This window comes from Chiloscyllium plagiosum, unplaced genomic scaffold (genome assembly GCF_037043375.1).
Source record: "Chiloscyllium plagiosum isolate Xiang-an unplaced genomic scaffold, Cpla_swu_hap1 HiC_scaffold_12, whole genome shotgun sequence".
NCBI classification, from domain to species: Eukaryota; Metazoa; Chordata; class Chondrichthyes; order Orectolobiformes; family Hemiscylliidae; genus Chiloscyllium; species Chiloscyllium plagiosum.
Genome location: NW_028270150.1, coordinates 37,294,471 through 37,316,819, shown reverse-complemented (window position 1 = coordinate 37,316,819; position 22,349 = coordinate 37,294,471). Strand labels below are relative to the sequence as shown.

The window sequence follows — 22,349 nt, the reverse complement described above, 5'->3', positions numbered from 1 at the left end:
CCAGTGCATGACAGTGACTTTCAGAACCAGAAGTCAATGCCACAATCAGTATGCTGACATTGATTGCCATGTGCAGAACACTAGAAAGAGGGTTGTGTGAGCATGTGGCCTTGCAGCTTAGAGGAAATGATGTTCATATTCTTTAATACCCCCAAAAAATCTCTTGATCTGGGTTTTGATATATCTGTAATCTATGCATCCACAGCTTGCTGGTGTAAAGAATTCGAAAGATTCACAACTCTTTGGGTGAAGAACTTCTTCCACCTGTCGGACCGAAATGGCCTATCTCTTCAGTCATAACACCTTGTTCTGGTTTTCCAGGTCAAAGTAAACGCCTCCTCAGCATTTAGCTTTCCAGGAGTATCGAAGAATTTTGTCAGTTTCAATTAGAGTAAAGGGTAATTCGTCTGAACCCTCAGGAATGCCGGCCTAGTCTACTTAACCTCTCCTTGGTGAATAATTCCCTCATCGCAGGAAGCTGTCCAGTGAACCTCTGACTGCATTCTCTCTATGGCAAGAATATACAGGGTATTTCCCTTGGTAAAGTGATCCTGAAGTGTGGTCTAACTCTGTTCATAAGAATCATACAGTTGCAAAGAGGCCTTTTTGGGGGCCTACAACTAGTTCCATTTTCCCATACTAGACCCATAGCCTTGAATGATATGACACTTGAACTGATCATCCCTGTACTTTTTAAAAAGTTGAGGTTTCCCTCTTCAACTACATATCCAGGCAATGCAGTTCAGACCTCCAGAGAAATTCTGGGTGAAAAAAGATACTCCTCAAATCCCCCTTTACCTCCCGGCTTCCACATTAAAACTATACACCCTTGTTATTGACCCATTGTCTAAGGAGAACACATGCTTTTTCTATTCATCCTATCCACGACATTCATAATCTTATACATCTCTATCAGCACCCCTCAACCTTATTTGCTCCAAAGAAAACAACTTGAGTTTATCGATCCTCTATAGCTGAAATGCTGTACCCAGGCAACATCCTGGTGAATCTCCTTTGCACCCCCTTCAGTGCCATCACATCTTTCCTATGGTGTGTTTACCAGAACTGCAAATGTATTATTGTAGTAAAACATCTTTGCTCTTGTAGTCTAAAAATATTTTTAACTGAGTGGACGCTCGTAAGTCTTTAAATTTAAGGCATCAAGTGGTATGGAGCAGTAAAGGGAATATGGTATTAAGATAGAGGATCATATTTAATGGTGGAGCAAGGTCAAAAGCAAAATATCCTCCAGATGTCCCTCGATTCCACACGAGGACCTTAAAAAAAATGTAGGAAGGAGAAAATCTTAACACTGTTCTTCTGGGAAGGGGGATGTGGAGGGATTGAATTTTTATTGTGAAAAGCAGGTAGTTGGAGCGAGAATATCAGAATAACTTGAAATGAGTGGTGAGAGCATTAGAAGAGTCCGTGACACTCAAGCTTGACACCATCCAGAACAAAGCAGCCCACTTGATTGGCACTACATCCACAAGCATCCACTTCCTCCACCACCAACACTCAATAACAGCAGTGTCTACTGTCTACAAGGTGCACTGCAGAAATTCACCAAAGATCCTCAGACAGCACCTTCCAAACCCGTGACCACTTCCATCTAGAAAGTCAAGGATGGCAGATACATGTAAACACACTACCTTCAAGTTCCCTCCAAGCTACTCAACATTTTGACTTGGAAATACATCACCATTTCTTCACTGTTGCTGGGTCAAAGTCCTGGAATTCCCTTCCTAAAGGCATTGTGGGTCAACTCACAGCAGCTGGACTGGTTTAAGAAGGCAGCTCACCACCACCATTTGAAGGCCAACTGAGGACTGGCAATAAATGCTGACCAGCCAGTGACACCCAATCCCACAAATGAATTTAAAAAGTTAATGAATGCAGGTGAGAAGAGACTGAATAAGAAAGAAAAATCTAGTCAAGTTGGGAACAAATTCATTCTGTGGGGTGAGAACAAAGTTGCTCAGTGGTTTTACCAAGGGAATCCTGTTTGTGGATCTTTTGAAGGAAATAGAAGTGGGATGTGTGCAATTGGAAAGATGCAAATTGGAGACCATGCAGCAATGCTTTCTGGTTTCTTATGAATTTACTTCATTTCATTTAGACAGCAATAAGTTGGTGTTCAGTAGTGAGGAAGAGATGCCCGAGAGTTGGGTTCGTCCTCGGCCAGGTAGAAGTAATTGTGCCAAACAACAGCTTAGCACAGCACGCTTGTCTGCAAGTTCAGTAACAGAGTTCTGCAACTAAACAAAGGCTAGAGAAAGTGAAAGGACAGAGAAATGTTATGATTTGTGTCGTACTAGCAGTTCTCCATTTAACAAAATGGAGAGGGTTAGAGCGGTTATTTAATAACTTATAGGGAATGCAAGTTGCTGACTTTACCAAGTTTGAATACATGACTCCAATCTCAAGCAACTTGGTTGATTCCTAATCTCACTCTAAAATGGGTTACAAGTTTCTCAAATGTTACATATAATCACACAGACTAGAGCAGTTCAAGATGAAAATTCGTGCTGTCTTTTTCAGGGCAATTAGGAATGGGTCGTGGAGCAAGATGATGGTGGAATAGGGCTCATGAGCCAGGGCTCCTCCACTTCAACTGCTTTTCTTTTTTTTCTCTCTCCTCTTTTTCTTTACTTACCTCTGTCCTGAGTTTGGACAGATCAGTAGCAGCGAGGGATCCCAGCATGGGCTCATGGCAGCAACAAGAGAGCCTTTACTTACTTTCCTGGGGTGAGCACGGGACCTGTCATCGGAATCAGAAGTCAAGTAAGCCCAGCAGAAAAAGATGGCATCTGAGGAACAGCGACTTAGTCATTGGTCGAGTTCAGTGCTGGTGACGGCAAAGCTATGGAAGAATAGCATCATGATGATGTCAAGATACACCCAGCAGCAAGGATTGTGACTGACATTGGTGGGTCCAGCATAGACTGCATCGAGATGGTGGTGGAGAATTAGCGAGTGGCGAAAGATCATCCCTGGGGAGTGGTGACTTCAACATTGGTTGGGTCCAGTGTTTCCGGTGAGGCAATGGAGAGGATTGCAGTGCGGACATCATTGATGATGAGCTGGCTTAGGACTGGTGGACTGTCTTAAGCTAAACCTTTCAATTTTTTTCTTATTCTTAAAACTATTCAAAATGGCTCAGATCATAGTGACCAGTGGAAAAGCTTTTTTTAATTTCTCACTGTAAAATACGTGTGACAATAAAATGACTCATTCCTAAATACTGGTATTTCCAGCCACTTCCATGTTCAGAGAATGTCTAGAATATTTAATTTTGTAAGTGCTCCTAGGTACTTCCAAGAAGCATTATCAACCAATGTTACAAGAATATAATGAGGGCTGGAGTCAGTCATACGGCCCTTCGGGCTTGCTGTATTCAGTAACTCGGAGGAGACAATAAGGACTGCACATGCTGGAAGTCAGAGTTAATTGATGTGAAGCTGGAAGAGCGTAGCAGGTCATAGCATCCGAGGAGCAGGAAAGTCAACATTTTGGGCTGAAACTCTTCATAAGGACTTTGTTAGGATAATGGCTGATCTTTTTACATTGACTCCTTCCTTTCCACCCAGTTCCCATATCATTTAATATCTTGGTATACAAAAAAAATCTGTCTTTCTGTGCCTGGAGAATATTCAATAACAGAACATCCACAGCTCACGTGGATAGAGAATTTCAAGATTCACAATTCTTTCAGTGTAGCCATTTATCCTAAGCTCTTGTAAATCATCAATCCATTATTCAGAGACGAGAACCTCATATTCTAGATTGCCTATTGTCCTGTCAACACCCTAAAGAATTTCATGTTTAAATTAGATAACCAGGTCAAAGACAATGAAGGTTATGTACTCTCTCCACATTGCACAATGCCCTAATCCTGAGAATTGGCTCAGTAAATCTTCATTGCACTCCCTCTGGAGCAAATACATCATTTTTGGTAAGCAGACTAAAACTCCACAGAGTATACCGAGACTCACCCCACCAATGTCCTGTAGAATTATATTAGGATTCTTTACTCTAATACTATAATCCATTTTGTGATAAAAGCTAACATACTATTTGTCTTTCTCATTGTGCATGTACTGTATAGGATTGCAAGTTGAGTAAAAGATATGAGTTAGGGAATGGGCTGCACAGATTTGGATAAGTTTAAGTTTGTGGAAGGTGGGAATTCAGACAAGTGTATTGGCTAGTCTATAGCCATGTCTAAGGGTACCAAAGGCATGAATTAAGGTTTTAACAGTAGTTAAGCAGGATCAGGTCTAGCAGTCTTTTGGATATGAAAGTTGTGCAGTCTTAATGATGGCATAATTTTATAGCTGATGGTACGTCTCAAAGCCAAGTATGGCATGAATGTTGCTAATAATCTGGATGATTTACAGATATTTGTTGGGAAGAGTATTGGAGTAGGTGGGTAGGAACTGACGTTTATAGCAGTGGCCGATGACAGTCACTTTGTTCTTCTCAGTATTTTGATGGAGGAAATTGCTGCTCGTTTCATATTAAATATTGTACAAGTGGTGTGATACTTGGGAGGCAATCGAGGGATTAAGAGATGTGGTGACATATAGACTTGGATTTATTGGTGTGCATGTGGAACCTAGTGTTTTCGGATGATTTTGATGATGAGCAGCATCTGGTTGAGAAAAACAGGAAGATGCCAAGGATAGATCCTGGGGTAGAAGAGACCACAGGTTTAGATGTCATTGCATTTGATTCTCTGGAGGAGAGACATTCGAGGAAGAGGAGGAGGGGACGGAAAGAGAACCGGCAGGCAGTGCAGGGATCCCCTGTGGCCATTCCCCTCAACAATAAGTATACCATTTTGGATACTGTTGGGGGAACTTGCCAGGGGAAAGCAGTGGGGTACAGGGCTCTGGCATAGAGTCTGTCCCTGCTGCTCAGAAGGGAAAGGGGAAGTGGAGCAGAGCAGTAGTCATTGGGGACTCCATATTTAGGGGGAAGATAGAAGGTTCTGTGGGGACAAGAGAGACTCACGGTTGGTGTGTTGCCTCCCAGGTGCCAGGGTTCATGATGTCTCTGATCGTGTTTTTGGGATCCGTAAGGAGGAGGGGGAACAGCCCCAAGTCGTTGTCCACATAGGCACCAACGACATAGGTAGGAAGAGAGATGGGGATTTAAGGCAGAAATTCAGGGATGGAAGCTTAGAGCTAGGACGAACAGAGTTGTTGTCTCTGGTTTGTTGCCCGTGCCACGTGCTACTGAGGCAAGGAATAGGGAGAGAGAGGAGTTGAACATGTGGCTACAGGGATGGTGCAGGAGGGAGGGTTTTGGATTCTTGGATAATTGGGGCTCTGGGGTAGATGGGACCTCTACAAGCAGGATAGTCTTCATCTGAACCAGAGGGGTACCAATATCCTGGGGGTGAAATTTGCTAAGGCTATTGGGGTGGGTTTAAACTAATCCAGCAGGGGGATGGGAACCAAAATTGTAGTTCGAGAATAGAAAAGGTAGAGAGTAGGGAAGTCCAAAATAAAGTTTCAGGGACGCAAGATGGCACTGGCAAGCAAGAAGTTGGTTTGAAGTGTGTCTACTTCAACACCAGGAGCATCCGAAATAAGGTGGGTGAACTTGCAACATGGGTTGGTACCTGGGACTTCGATGTTGTGGCCATTTTGGAGACATGGTTAGAGCAGGGACAGGAATGGTTGTTGTAGGTTCCAGGATTTAGATGTTTCAGTAAGAACAGAGAAGATGGTAAAAGAGGGGGAGATGTGGCATTTTTGGTCAAGGACAGTATTACAGTTGTAGAAAGGATGTTTGGGGACTCGTCAACTGAGATAGTATGGGCTAAGGTTAGAAACAGGAAAGGAGAGGTCACCCTGTTGGGAGTTTTCTATGGGCCTCCGAATAGTTCGAGATGTAGAGGAAAGGATAGCAAAGATGATTCTCGATAGGAGTGAGAGAGACAGGGTAGTTGTCATGGGGGACTTCAACTTTCCAAATATTGACTGGGAACACTATAGTATGAGTACTATAGATGGGTCAGTTTTTGTCCAGTGTGTACAGGAGGGCTTTCTGACAGTATGTAGACAGGCCAACAAGGGGTGAAGCTACATTAGATTTGGTACTAGGTAATGAGCCCAGCCAGGTGTCAGACTTGGACGTAGGTGAGCACTTTGGTGATAGCGATCACAATTCTATTATGTTTACTTTAGTGATAGAAAGGGATAGGTATATACCACTGGGCAAGAGTTACAGCTGGGGGAAAGGCAATTACGATGCAATTAGGCAAGATTTAGGAAGCATAGGATGGGGAAGGAAACTGCAGGGGATGGGCACATTAGAAATGTGGAGCCTATTCAAGGAAAAGCTCCTGTGTGTTCTAGATAAGTATGTACCTGTCAGGCAGGGAGGAAGCTGTAGAGCGCGGGAGCCGTGGTTTACGAAGGAAGTGGAATCTCTGGTCAAGAGGAAGAAGAAGGCGGCTTATGTTAGGATGAGATGTGAAGGCTCAGTTAGGGCGCTTGAGGGTTACAAGGTAGCCAGGAAAGACCTAAAGAGAGAGCTCAAGAGGCAGAAGGAGACATGAGAAGTTATTGGCGGATAGGATCAGGGTAAACCCTAAGGCTTTCTGTAGGTATTTAAGAAATAAAAGAATGATATGAGTAAGATTTGGGCCAATCAAGGATAGTAGTGGGAAATTGTGTGTGGAGTCAGAGGACATAGGGGTAGCACTAAATGAATATTTTTCGACAGTATTCATTCTAGAAAACGACAATGTTGTCAAGGAGAATACTGAGATACTGGCTACTAGACTAGGTGGGATTGAGGTTCACAAGGAAGAGGTATTAGAAATCCTGCAGAGTGTGAAAATAGATAAGTCCCCTTGGCTGGATGGGATTTATCCAGGATCCTCTGGGAAGCCAGGGAGGAGATGGCTGAGCCTTTGGCATTGATCTTCAAATTGTCATTGTCTACAGGAATAGTGCCAGAAGACTGGAGGATAGCAAATGTGGTTCCCCTGTTCAAGAAGGGGAGTAGAGACAATCCTGGTAATTATAGACCAGTGAGCCTTACTTCAGTTGTTGGTAAAGTGTTGGAAAAGGTTATAAGAGATAGGATTTATAATCATTGAGAAAAGAATAATTTGATTAGGGATAGTCAGCACGGTTTTGTGAAGGGTAGGTCGTGCCTCACAAACCTTAGAGTTCTTTTGAGAAGGTGACCAAACAGGTAGATGAGAGTAAACCGGTTGATGTGGTCTATTTGGATTTCAGCAAGGCGTTCGATAAGGTTCCTCACAGTAGGCTATTATACAAAATGGGGAGGAATGGGATTATGGGAGATATAGCAGTTTGGATCAGTAGTTGACTTGCTGAAAGGCGACAGAGGGTGGTGGTTGATGGGAAATGTTCATTGTGGAGTCCATTTACCAGTGATGTACCACAAGGGTCGGTGTTGGGTCCACTGCTGTTCATCATTTTTATAAACTGCCTGGATGAGGGTGTAGAAGGGTGGGTTAGTAAATTTGCAGATGACACGAAGGTCGGTGGAGTTGTGATAGTGATGAAGGATATTGTAGGTTACAGAACGACATATATTAAGTTGCAGAGCTGGGCTGAGAGGTGGCAAATGGAGTTTAATGTGGACAAATGTGAGGTGATTCACTTTGGTCGGAGTAACCGGAATGCAAGGTACTGGGCTAATGGTAAGATTCTTGGTAGTGTAGATGAGCAGAGAGATCTCGGTGTCCAGGTACACAGATCCTTGAAAGTTGCCACCCAGGTTGACAGGGTTGTTAAGAAGGCATACAGTGTTTTAGCTTTTATTAATAGAGTGATCAAGTTCTGGAACCTTGAGGTTATGCTACAGCTGTAAAAAACTCTGCGGCCGCACTTGGAGTATTGTGTACAGTTCTGGTGACCGCATTATAAGAAGGATGTGGAAGCCTTTGAAAGGATGTCGCCTGGTATGGAGGGAAGGTCTTACGAGGAAAGGCTGAGGGGCTTGATGCTGTTTTCATTGGAGAGAAGAAGGTTGAGAGGTGACTTAATAGAGACAGATAAGATAATCAGACGGTTAGATAGGGTGGACAGGGAGAGCCTTTTTCCAAGAATGGTGATGGCGAGTACGAGGGGGCAGAGCTTTAAATTGAGGGGTGATATATAGGACAGATGTCAGAGGTAGTTTCTTTACTCAAAGTAGTAAGGGTATGGAATGCTTTGCCTGCTATGGTAGTAGAATCGCCAACTTTAAATACATTTAACAAGCATATGGACGTACATGGAATAGTGTAGGCTTCAGATTGATATGACAGGTCAGTGGAACATCGAGGGCCGAAGGGCCTGTACTGCGCTGTAATGTTCTATGAAGAGGATGGGGTCAGCATGTCCGAGAATGCAAACAGGTTGTAAAAGGTAAATGTTAATAACTGCTTTTGCAGTAACTAAGGATGTGATTTGTGACTTTGAATAGATCTATTTCAGCACTGTGACAGAGTAGACCTTTTGATTTACTGAGCAATTTGCTGAACTTGATTTCAATAGCACTTTCTTATTCCCTGATCTCTACCTAACATGAGAGAAGCACCTTGACATACGTTTCTCTCCAATTCATTCATGATCCTAACATTGTTTTCTGTATTAAAGCCTCTACTTAATTGTAATTTGTTGGTAACATATATGACCATTCTTTTATTGTGTTAGTTTAAAATGCTAGAGTTTGTAACAAAATTAATGGAAAATTTCAATTAATTTCAACACTTGAATTTTATTTTTAAAAAACAAAAGAAACAACTGCTGTTCTTGGGCAGGATACATTGCCAGAACTGTTTTAAAAAAAAGCAAAATGTAGCTATTTCGGGATTGGACAGGAAAGAATCTGTGCTCTCTAAGTTTACTGCCTAATGGTTTGAAAATCATTTAACAGGGTGACTTGATAAGTTACCAAGGTCAATAATATTTGCATAAACATTGTTGTGAAAATCCATTTTGTGTTTTGGAACATATTCCTGAAACTAAAAGCCATAACTTTTGGGTTGGAGCTGAAAGAGTTTTACAAAAAAAAAGGTACTTGAATCAGAGTTATAACTCCATCAAGGCCTGGGTTAATTACACTTGAATGTATTTATCTTGCAAAGACAGAATGAATAGTGAATATACTTGAATGATGAGTGATCTGTCTCTTAAGCTTGTAATAGAATTAGGAAGTCTGGTAAAAGGGTTGTAAAACTCCATTAGCAATCTAAGTAGGTGACAAATTCAGAGTTTAGTTAAAGGTAGACTTCTTTACATAAAGAAAATACTGTGGATGCTGAAAATTTGAAATAAGGATAAGATATGCTGTATTTTCCAGAATTTTTGTAGGTAATTTGTTTATATTCCTCTGAGCCAATTCCAGAGCATGGCATGGTATCTGAGGAAGGATGTGGGGCAAGTTCTTTTAACTAATGTACCTGTTTGCTGGGAGAAGCAAGCAATTCAGTTTGGGAACTGAATGAGATGGTTGCAGATTTTTGGTCTTTTCTATGCTGCAGCTTACTGTTTGAAGAGTCTAAGGAAATTAGTTATGTCGCCTTTTAAGAGAGAAAATACTATAGTATTCCCAGTTTAAATCATGCATATAACTTAAGCTCCATTTGTGTTTCATAGCAACGTAGAACTTCGGAGAAGGCCTATGCCTTTCCACACTTGAAGCTGCTCCGCCATTCAATATGTTCATGGATGATCTGGTCATGGTCTCATGTTTATTTTCCTGTCTGTGGCATATAAGCTTTGACTCCCTTATCCAGCAAAAATCTATCAAACTCTACCTTAAATAGATGTCATGTTCCAGCGTACATTGCTTTCTAGGGAAAGAGTGTTTCATATTTTATTGACGTTCTGAGAGGGGGGAAACAAATCTATTCGCTCCTTCATAAGAGAAACCTCATTCTTTATGTATGTACCCTAGTTTTAGATTCTTTCCCCAACTCCCACAGCCCCCCCCCCCCCCAAACCCCCGTGACCCTAAACCAGAGAAACTCTTCCAGTATCCACCCTATCTAGGTACCATACAAGATCTTATATGTTTGTTAAAGATAACTGCTCAAAGAGTATAATCTTAATCTTCATTAGAAAAGCTCTTACTTCCAGAAATGAGTTGAGTGAACTGTCTCTATCTTCTTTTTCAACCCAGTTAGGCTAAGCCTGCACTATACTCCAGATCTGGTTTCTGGAGCAATCTGTAGCTGCAGTAAGCCTTCCCTGCTTTTATGTTCCACTTGCTTTGTAATAAGCAACCGGATTTAATTTGCCTTTCTAATCTCTTGCCATATCTGCGCACTAATTTTGACATTCATTTATCAGGGTATCCCAGTCCATTTGAAGCATAGAGTTCTGCAGTCTTTCTCCATTTAAATAGTATCCAATCCTCGCAGGAAAAGTTGTATAAGTTAACATTTCTTCACATTTTGACCACGTTATATTCCATCTGTCAAATATTTTAATGATGTAAAAGTATTAGGCAGATCTGTTCTGGCTTTCAGCTTGTGGAAGAAATCTCCAGTGGTCCTCAGAGATTTGTGACAGCAAATAATTAGCAGACTTGGCCACTGTGAGAAACTGAAAGAAAGCAATTGGGTGTCTGCCTGCAACCCAAAGGAGGAGAGGCATTGATGTTCGTGAGAACCAGGGTGGAAGGTCAGGTAGCCAAAAATAATAATGGAAGGGCCTCCAAAGAATCCTTCCTCAGAAACGTGGAACACTGAGGGAAAATTAATTCCAGAAGACTATGGCATATCTATTGGGTTAGTCCCCTTTTAAGTGAATGAGCCTTCAAGAATTCTGGGAGGATAGTAACAAGTAAAAGTGAGTTCATAGAATAAGTAATTGTTTACTGTAAGCAATTTTTAAAAAATGATTTTGATAAGCCAGATAATTTGTTTTTTGTTTTAAAAATGTGAAATTTTAGAGCATTGTTCTGCCAGTTGATTGCTGGGTGTTTGGATTTCTTACTTAAACATTAACGATCCATAATAACATATTTGAAGTAAAAATGCCAGGAAGCAAAGTTACATTTTACCGGTTACTTTTGGTTTGTTCTCTGTTTTTGTTCAATAAATGGGTTATCTGTGTCTGTGCTACATATTGAGCTTTTTTTTTTAACTTTTGTTAAACTGCATAAGAGTTTAAAATGGAATTTGCAGTAAAAGGCAATGAAAATATAGTTGAATATAAACCTCACAATGTAATTTTATTTTTCATCAGGGGTTTTTAATCTGCCACAGTAAGAGATTGGGGTTAAAACAGGTTTTCAAGAAGGAAGTAGATATAGCTCCTGTGGCTAAAAGGATCTAGGGATATGGCAGGAGGTCAGGATTAGGGCATTGAGCTTCACGTTCAGCCATGATCATGTTGAATGTCAGAGCAGACTCGAGATTGAAAGGCCTACTTTTGCTCCTATCTTTTGTTTCTGTGAAAGTAGTTAGTTACAAGAGTTAAGCATGAATCCTCTCAGCTGTGTCAATTATCAGTCAGTGTTGTTGGTAGTGGTGGTCATTCATATCTACCACACTGGTGATTTTAGCCTTTCAAAATTAAGCAATCAGACTGAAGTATGAAGTGATAACTGAAATTTTTTTTTTCCCTCTCAGGCCCTGCATTCTTATTATGGATTCACTAAGAGCAGCTTCACAATTACACACAGTAAAAATTTTACGAGAGTGAGTATTAGTAATGTATATTCTTAGTCACTTGGTATGCAGATCTTTTGTCAAACATTTTTGTCTTGCACTTGTCAGGACAATTCACAGGAATATCAAAATAAAGAGGAACAATATTTTTATACTGAATGTGTTAAAACATTAATGTATTCTATCTATTAGGAGTCATAGAAGTAAGATAATTTATTTGAATTAACAGGAATCCTCAAAGTATGAAGATCCTTTTTAGTTTGCTTTACAACTTGTGTTTGATAAAATGTTTAGGATATTTAAAAGGCTCATTTAATTGAAAAAGGTGATTACCATTCAGTTGGATCTGGATCATAATGTATAAAATTTAAATAAAATTAAGAAATTAAACTGGATTAGCCATATAAATACTGAGCATGCTAGAGGCCCAGAATCCTGCAATGAGTAACTAACCTCCTCACTTCCCAATGCACAGCCACTGTCTACACTGTCAAGAACATGATGAAGTATTTCCCACTTGCTTTGAAGAGTGCAGCTCCAACAATACTCAAGTTTAATATTATCCAGGACATAACAACCTGCTTCATTTGGAACACTCGGGAAGTGCCTTTTCCGAGTCTTTACATCGCTCATCAATGTTTGTGTACTCTCTAGCATCACCACAGACCAAGGACCAGGTGATACTGGTGGTATATGAGGCTGGTTGTTATTGTCATTATTAGTGGGGACCTACTGATGTTGGTGATGTTGTAGGATTTTGTGGACTGGCTTCCCTCCGGTTTTATTTTTTATTTTTATTTTTTTTTGCTGGGATTCGGCTGGACCTTGGCTCGGTGAAGGATCTTATCTCACCGTTTACGGTTATTTGCTCACTTGTCACTGAAGAGTTGTAAGAGTTCAAGTGTCAGTGACAGAGTGAGTCTTGATGTCTTTTGGATGAACGTATCATATTTCTTGATGCCAAGGAATTTCATATCCAGCCACTTTACTGTGCGCCCATCACGAAGCCAAATTATTTGGGGTCCACGCTTCCCATCAATTCCGTGACCTCGGCATTCAGGCGTTTATATTTCTCTTATTTTTCCCGCCATGCTGTTTCCAGTGCTTTACTATCATTCTCGTACAGCACTGTGAGATCTACAACTGGGATCTTTTGGTCTTTTTTAAATATGAGATCCGGCTTCCATAGGGAGCCGTCTTTGTCAAACAGCCTGGGCTCCACGTCCAATGTCCAGCCGTACTTACTGACATGTTTCTGCAACTGGTCAGCGATCTTGTTATGGTGTTTTATTCAAGCATTTTTCACGAATGGGCAGCATCCTGAGATGTGTGATATGGTCTCGTTTGGCGTCTCACACCTTTGGCATAGTTTGTTTCGGTTTGGCCTTCCTCTAGATAATGTGGTTCTTGTCGGGTATAGATTACACCTCATGAGCACGCTGTTTATGAATCCAGAGGATTTTTGTTGTACTCTGACTTTTGTCCAAGAATTAGAGATCTAAAGTACTGGATGCCTGCCCCTTAACATTCCAGCTTTTTTCACTTTTCGAATTCCCACTCCCTCCAGCTAGCATACCTATTGGGTGGTTTTGCTCGCCCCGCGTTTGCCTCCTCCACAAACATTCACACACCCCCTTCCCCCGCCACCACCAGCACTGGTGTAGACTAGCAGCAGTATATGTCATCTCCAGGATGCACTGCAACTATTCACTAAGCCTCCTTATTAAGCACCTTAAAAAACCAACCACACTACCATCTTGAAGGACACAGATGGCAGATACATGGAAAGACCACCTCCTGCAAGTTCCCCACTAAGACACTCAACTGTCCTGACTTGGAGATATATTGACTGTCAGTGTGATTGAATTTAAAAAATTGATCCATGGAAGTTGGGTATTCTTTATCTGTTGTGTATGTAACTCTGTTACTGTAACCTGAAATCCACATCCATGCTCCTGTCCCTTCTAATCTTGACTTCAGGACTCTCATGCACTCGCTTGCATAAACTCAAACTCAAATTCATTCAAAGCATCAGTACTTTAGGACCACTGAATTATCATCTTCTGTCACTGGCCTATTGAGTGTTAGTTGCTGATGCATTGGTTCTGGATTCCTTTCTACAAACTTTGCAATTGCTTTGACCATCTGAATCTCCACAGTCTCTCTCACGCTGTGCTGTTTTGATTCTGATTTACTTGTTTGCTTCTATTTATTTCCTTTCCAGCATCACATACTGCTCCTTCAGCTTTTCACTTACTTTGAAGTTTTATTTCCTCATCCCTTTTTCCACCAATTCCTTGAGCCCTATTTGTCTGTCCAATCCACCTACCCAGTTTTTTTTTGTAGTGTTCTTATGTTTTGCTTCTACATATTTTTAAATATATATTTTATATATTTATATGGTTTGCATATTTAAAGTGCTGGACAAATACAAATTGGTAATAGTATTGATTTACTTTGGGTCTGCTGAATGTTATTTTAAATCTTACTACAGTTCTGCTGTTTTAATACATTTCTCATTTTCTTTAAAAGGTATCTGCAGATTGAGTGGGAAGTGAAAAAAAGAGGACAGCGCAGTTTCACAGCAGAAACCATGAAGGGCTCAGTTCCTAGAGTTCCTAAGCAAGATAACAGCAGTGACTGTGGCATTTACTTACTGCAGTATGTGGAAAGCTTCTTTCAGGTAACCTTTTTTTGATCAACTGGGTGTTGCTTAAGCATTGGAAATTCAATTATGCTGAAATTTTCAAATTAACTTTCTGAAGCAATCAATAAAGAACTTGCAGATTGAATCGGATGTGGAAAATAAGAGTTCTGTGTTTATAATCTGTGAAATTACAGTGTTCAAAACGGGGACATTGTTGCATTCCGTTAATGGAACAGAACCTCTCCACAAAAGAAACTAAGCAAGTGCTAATTGACATCTGAGGGCATAACTATTTTTCTTCGAAATTTAACTTAAAATTACATAGACAATGAATTTAGCGATGTGGTTTGAATATGAACATAATTGCTATGAATATGGCAGTAAAAAAACCCGTTCAGAAACAGAATGTGTGAATGGAAGCGAAGAGCAATAGAAGAAATGGTTCATAATATTTTGGCAGATTAGCCAAACTGTAAATTACTGTCTGTAGTTGCATCAACTGTCCATGCCTACAATTTGCTGCAGGTTGTCAGAGGATGTAGTCCCTTTCAGTTAGTTTTTGGTTGAAATCCTAAAGTTTTATCAGTAATAAATTTGATCAGAACTCAGTATGAGAAGTGAGTACAATTGTCTGTACTTTTTTTCAGCATTTCAATGCATTGCATGCAGGTAGAGAATGACGATTGTTAAAACTAGAATCTCAAAGAATTTGGTCACATACTTGTAGGGTCTTTGGAAACCAGTTTCAATTGCAAAGACATGGATTAGTATAAAAGGGAAGAATTTAGAATGGAGATGCCTAAGAGAAGTTCTTGGTAAAAGGGAATAATAATTATTGTGCAACATGGGGATCAGACCGTTTGCTTGGGTATGCTCTTTAAATTTTCTCGGTGTGGATTATACATTTGCAGGTTGTAAAGGAGTTAACATATGTATGTATATGTATCAGGTACCTTTCTTGGCCATATTTTGCACAGCTGCAAGGATCAGACTGTCACAATTAACATTCTCAGATGAAGGGCAGCTCGGTTCTACTGATCAAAATGAGATTGTTGTTCCAAAGGGCAGCTACCAAATATGGGTACTAAGGTTAAATACTTACAGTAAGAAAAGTCACTGAAAATAGAACAAATGTTTGAAGGTACAGGATGAGAAGCAGCAGGTTATGTCCATGGATTAGTAACATGAAGTATAAAAATGGAAGGCAAATAAATGAAGTATAAATTTTTGACCATGGCTCTAGGAATTAACATGCTCCTAGAAAGGGATTATAAACATTTAAAAGGAATCCTGGTATTATTAAAAATGCAAGATCAAACACCGAGACTATGCAGGAAAAGCAATTTTGAATATTTTTATGGATGTGATGGCAACACATACTTGGGAATGTAGGTCAACTTATATTATGACATCATTTTTGCAAGGATGTCAGATCAAAATGCAGAGGAGACACTGGAAATTAATTGTGTATGTGGCCTAATTCATGCCTCTAAGTTTAGTAGTTCTTAGTGTGTCTTATGGAAATTGGATGGTCTTCAGTTGAAAGCACACTGTGCAATGTTTTACTGGCATTAGAGGAGTCAACTTTCAGGCAACTTTATGATTCATAGTTTTTTTTAATGAGAGGAGGGAACAGTGAATTTGAAAAGCTGTACTAAATAGGCTGAAAGCAAAATTCAAACTGGGACATCAGCTTTCAGGGTCTTTTAAGTGCATTAGATTAGAAATCGGGTTAAGTGGATCAGGAGACTGCAGCAGCAATCTCATTGAGAAAATGTTAGTGTCATTGTTGTTAGTCAAAGTAGAGGCTCATTTAAAAAAAAACACAGACTTCCAAAACTCAAACTCAAAGGGAAGAGTTGTAAAGCTGAATTGGCTGGACACCCAAACAACGCCTGAAGCCTTCGAGTTAAGTATAGCCATGCAAACACGCCAAGGTGGGAGATGTTATTTGCACAAGAAAAGCATTGATTAAAATTCAGCATGAGAAGTGGGTACAATTATCTCTACTAAAAATTAAAAATAGAGCATTGTACTTTGAGAAATTTCCATTATTGTGAGATGCCAGTTATAGGAATTGTTTTTAGAGATTCTCTGTGCGTTCTTGGGTCCAGGAGAGTTATAATTTTTCTTTTGAGAGATGGAGGAAATGTTGCCCTTCAGTGTGGGAAGCTAAAACGATCAGAAGAGAAATACAAAGTACATTTTGCATCATAGTTAGCCACGGGTAAGGTCCCGGAAGACTGGAGGGTAGCGAATGTTCTGTCATAACTCAACAAGGGCTCCAAAGAAAAGCCTGGGAACAATAGACCAGTAAGCTTAACATCTATGATAGGTAAGTTACTTGAGAAGATTCTAAGACATAAGATATACAGAGTTGGAAAGATTGAGTTTGATCAGGGGTAGTCAGCATGGCTTTGTGAGTGGGAGATCATGCCTCATAAATTTGTTAGAGATCTTTGATGAAGTGACCAGGAAGGTTGACGAGGGTATGGCGGTAGATGTAGTCTATATGGATTTTAGTAAGGCCTTTGATAAGGTTCCACATTGTAGGCTGCTCTGGAAGGTTAGATTGCATGGAATTCAGGGCAACCTGGCAATTTGCTTGATGGTAGGAAGCAGAGGGTAATAGTGGAAGGATGCTTGTCGGACTGGAGGCCTGTGAGTAGTGGAATTCCTCAGAGGTTGGTGCTGGGCCTATTACTCTTATCTATATGAGTGATTTGGATGAGAGTATACAAGGCATGATTAGTAAGTTTGCTGATGACAGTAAAATAGGTGGTATATTGGAAAGGGAGAAGGGTTATCAGAAATTGCAGCAGGAACTTCATCAGCTGGAGAGGTGAGCCAAGAAATGGCAAATGGAGTTTAAAATAGACAAGTCTGAGGTCTTGTATTTTAGAAAGTCAAATCAAGGTAGGAGTTTCATGATAAATGGTAGGGCCTTGAGGAGTGTGGTGGATCAGAGAGATCTTGGAGTTGAGGTTGACAGTTCTCTGAAAGTGGTCACAAGGCAGTGAAGAAGGCTCCTGGCACACTGGCCTTGAATATAGAAGTTGGGAAGTTATGTTTCAATTATACAGGACATTGGTGAGGCACAATTGGAGTATTGTGTTCAGCTTTGGTCACCTTGATATAGGAAGGATGTTTATTAAACTAGAAAGAGTGCAGAAGAAATTTGCAAGGATGTTGCCTAGACTCAATGGTTTGAGTTATCGGGAGAGGTTGGACAAGCTTTTTTTCTTTAGAGCGTAGGAGACAGAGAGGAAACCTTTATCAAGGTGTATAAGATCATGAGAGACATGGGTAGGGTGAATGCACTTAGTCTTTTTTCCAGGGTTAGATAATCAAGGACTGGAGGGGATTAGTGTAAGGTTAGAGGGAAAAGAATAAAAGGGAACTGGAGGGGCAACTTTTTTACACAGAGAGTAGTGTACGTATGGAATTGGTTGAGGTGGGTACATTAACACCATTTAAAAGGCATTTGGACAAATACATGGAAAGGAAAGGATTAGAAGGACATGGGCTATGTACAGGGAAATGGGATTACAGTGGGTGGATATTTTGGTCGGTTTGGGCCAAAGGGCTTGTTTCCATGCTGTAGGACTCTGTCTCTAACAGCAGAAACCCTTGGTAGTAGCTAACGTGGTAATTTTCTCGGTAAAGATATTGGATGGAATTCAGATTCAGTTATAATACCCAAGCTGTATCAGTAATAGGTTGCAATGGGATAATGTCGAGAGTGCGTTGCTGGAAAAGCACAGCAGATCAGACAGCATCCAAGGGGTAGGAGAATCAATGTTTCAGACCAGAGTCCATCATCAGGAATGGGATAATGTACATTCATGTTAATATTAATTATATAATGCATGATCCTGCCTGAGGGCTGTATTTGGAAAAGTATAGTGAGGATCAGGGAATGGCAAAGGTAGGATTTTGGAATGGGATTGTTCTGGTTCATTTGAAAACCTTGACCTCTGTACTTTTGTACTTTGCAAAATACATGACTGATCAATTTGTTATTTATATCTGGCATCTTTGTCGCTTCATCTGGGGGGTTCGCAATTCGATCTCGTGCTGCCTCACTAAACTCCATTGTATTTCATGCCCCTTCCAGATTGCCCATGTTCTCCTTTGAATCCTCATATCCAATCATCCAATATATACTACAAATAGTCTTCAGGAACTATGTACACATTCAATTTGCAAACAAAAAAAAACAATCACATTTAGTTTTATTCTGCTATTACCAAGTTTTAAGTTTCTCATATTGGATTAGTGGATGGCCTGCTGAGTTGATGTCATTAATTGCTTTTGATACTTAGCTTGAAATTCATAATAGCTACAGCTGTCATAACAAACTTTCAGCTAGAAGTCCTGAGATGTTCAGAACAAAATAGTATCCCGTTTCAACATTAAAGCAGAGAACCTGTCAATCAATCGAGAGTAGACGCAGAGTTTTTTTTTATTAACTTACAAAAGAGTTTTATTTAACAGCTAGAGCTGTCAGTTTGAGGCACAAAGCATGTCAGCAGAACCATATGCCATTTTCTTTATACTTCTATGATACTTTCTCTAATGGCACAAATACTGCAATGCATGGCACAACTTGCACAATTGTGATTAATGTAAACATGCACTGATCTTTGCAGAACAGATCCCTGATGAATCATAACATCGAAAGCCACATCAATAGTACAATATCGAATCTAGTAGTGACATTTGAAGTTTTTGCACTTCAGAAAATACACCAGCATGCACACATGGAGTGCGGGAAGAAATACAATTTCTTGTGGCCCTCACAATGGGATCCCAAGTTTGGTGGATGATGTGTGCATTTTCCACCCCAGGCCTTCCCAAACTGCTACAATTCCCACACATAAATGATGTGGAGCAGAATGTGTGAAAATGACTTATCTGACAAAAAAAACCTCTGTTCAGAGTTCACAACCCAACTCGCAGCTCTGTGGGGAGGCAAGGCTCTGGCATTGAGATCCACTGGATACAAGTGGATATGTAAGAGATTATGTAAATCAGTGAAATATATCAAGCTGGTCAACAGAGGGAAGGTGATGAAAAATGATTATCTAAGGTTGCAGAGAGAACTAAGTGGTGCAATGTACCACTTTCATCAGGATCCTTTGTAATGTTGGGATCACTTTTAATTTTAGATGATACTTTATTGATCACTAGAGTGAAGTTTTGTTTTGGTACTTACTCTGAGCATTTTGGAGTCTTGGGCCATTTAGTATAGCTTTGTGATGTATTCAATTTATTAACTGAGCTTTGTTAAATAAGTATTGAGGAATTAATTTCAGAACACTGTTTACTCTTACTTTGGCCTGTTTTCTTCTTTGCAAAATTTGTTTCTTTTTCTCTTTTCACAGAAACCCATCACCAGTTTTGAATTACCTTTGCAGCTGGATAATTGGTTTCTGCGAGAGGAGGTAAAGAAAAAGCGGGAGGAAATACAAGATTTAATTCTACAGTTACACAGCCAGCAAAGAACTGATAACTAATGAACCTGCAAATGAAGGACAGATATTGTAGCCGATCGTTTCAAAGCTGCTGATCATCAAGTATCCACACATCTTGGAAATATGAAGATTTTAAATTCAACTGTAAATTTTGAACCAGCTGACCAATAATGTGTAGCACATTCAATTAGCTCTGTTTATAGTGGTGTACAGTTAAATAAATTATACTGTTTGACTTTTTGGCTTCTTGCATTTGTTTTTGGCTATTCCATTATTGAATCAACGATTCATTTAGTTCCACTGCCCTGGCAATTGTTAAAATGCTTATTCATGAATTGGAACAGGGCGAAGGAGGTGAGGACTCAATTCTGAAATTGTACATTGCAATTTTATCTTGAAAGAAATGATGCTATTTTAAGGTACAAGTTTCTAGTTTTAAATCAACGATGACTTTTTCTTTTCATACTTAGATATCTTTCCATTAGAGTGCTTAAAACAGACCATGTTAAGTCATAAACATTTTAACCATGATGCAGATTGAGTAATGACTATCGGTACACGGGCAGGCTTTGCTGAAAGGAACTTTGAGTCATTAAGTTTTTTTCAAAAAGATGCAGCAAGGATGACCATTTATTATTGCTGCTGCTGTTGTTGAATCCTTTGAGCTAGTGCTTATTGCAAAACAAAATGTGTCCCGGTCTAGTCTTCCATCATCCAGTTGTATAAAAGCTCATTTGTGGGATCTAATTGTAACTAATTTTATTTTGGCTAGAACAAATGTGCATAGCATGTTATCAGACCAAATGCTGAAACTGGTATGTGAGTTTCCTTGCAATTCTCTCATTCAGTGTGTTCTTCATCCTGATCTAACCTTTGAGATGGGAATATGGTTCAGAAGGCAGACAAAGGAGAGAATAAAGGAAGAAGCGAAGCAGAAGTTAATTATTATTAAAGAAGACGTGCAAACCTGAGAGATTTTATTTGAGTTATTGTGAACTATCCACTATGCTTTAGCAGACAATTCACTTTAAGAGCAAGTTGTCTATCTGAATTGCAATGTTTGGAATGATAGATATAAAAAGACCTAAAGGAACATCAAAGACAAAAATATTGTTGACCATTTCATATTTTGGTTTTGAAGACCTTTTTTTATTGATTTCAAGTTTGTGATGAGCGAGGGGAGGTACAATATCAGCAAGAAAGAGGGGTACGGAGCAGAAGAAAGAATAAATAATTTTTTTGGAAAGTCCGTTCATACTCTGAGAAAAGTTGATTCGAGCTGTTCCGCCAACATGTAGTTTTCATTGCTCTTGAAACAGGTCTGAAAGATTTCATCTGGTTACCTAGAAAACCAAATGTGTAAATATAGAAATAATATACTAATTTTGAATGTTTTGCAAAAGCAACTGACAGCTCAAATGAAAATGAAGCAATTAAATTTCATAGGACAATGATATTAATTTTAATCATGTAGCTGTTCAAATGTTATATGGAATGTTTTAATTTTTCTCTGCTAAACTATGAAGGCTATTACATAGATCAATATTGACATTTAGTTAGAATAATCATTCAAAGAATTGCTGGACACCTCTTGCATGGTCAAATACTGAATTAACAATGCATGGACACACGTGTGTTTGTAAATAACCTAATTGGGAACCAATAAGTTGGTATTTTCTCTGTGCTGAATTGGTGTGTTGATGATGAGTTGTGGTTGAACCTAGGTCAAACATCATGAACAGGCAATCAATGTTATACTATTCACTTCTCTCTAACCTCTGACAAGTCTACAACGTACAATAACGTTATTACACTTCACAGTGAGACAGCAAAGTGCCATATTAACAACAGTTCAGATTAGTCATGTTTTTTGGCCAAACTAGTAGGATTTTACTCTAGGAAGTTGAGCATGGGAGCAGTGAATAAAATTTCAGAAATAATAATCAAAACTGTACTATTCTCATCCACTTAAGCCAACTTGAAAGAACAGCTCCGATAAAACCATAACATCAGGAGGGAATAATGCTTTATTATTAGGTACATCTAATGGGTGAAAACAAAAGTGAAAGTGAAGACTAGATCACTGAATTACTTTAGAAACAAAAATCAAGTACCCAGGATACTTACTAAGCTGAAGCCTGTTGCCTACAAGGCAATGCCAATTATTATTAAACATGTTAACATAATGCATATCAAAGTCTTGTGGCTAATGTTCATCATTACACTTTGTATGTGTCTAAAACATTGTAAAAGGAAATAACTTTGCTTCTGTCTCTTCTTAAGTATATGAACCAAGGCTGCCTAAACAACTATCAGTCTTGAGCAATGCCCTCTTCAAATGGCTTTTTATTTGATCTCTTTATTTGCATCAGTTTCTTTTACTCCACTAGTGTAGTGGTCCTAATTGGACAAGACAGGCTAATGCAAATGTATTCAGTAACACTATTTGTGCTAAAATGCTATAGGAAAGGCAACAATTTGAATAACATTATCTATAAGGATACTGTGTATAAAGGTTGTAATCCACATATGACATTGGGGGACATGATTGATGACACTGGGGTACATGTGG

The 22,349-nt window shown here is 39.6% G+C and overlaps 1 protein-coding gene across 3 annotated transcripts in view; it reads left to right on the top strand.

The window, feature by feature from the left end:
* The window catches only part of senp7 (SUMO specific peptidase 7), a 115,314-nt gene extending 95,302 nt beyond the window's left edge, over positions 1–20,012 (top strand). For 2 of the 3 annotated variants that reach the window (XM_087992685.1, XM_043701122.2), the window contains 3 exons: positions 11,615–11,683; positions 14,186–14,336; positions 19,688–20,012. In XM_087992685.1, coding sequence (XP_087848811.1) covers positions 11,615–11,683; positions 14,186–14,336; positions 19,688–19,819 — 352 coding nt within the window. In that variant the 3' untranslated portion in view covers positions 19,820–20,012. The remainder of the gene's footprint in view (positions 1–11,614; positions 11,684–14,185; positions 14,337–19,687) is intronic. The other variant, XM_087992684.1, reaches the window with a different exon arrangement.
* Positions 20,013–22,349: the final 2,337 nt, after the last annotated feature.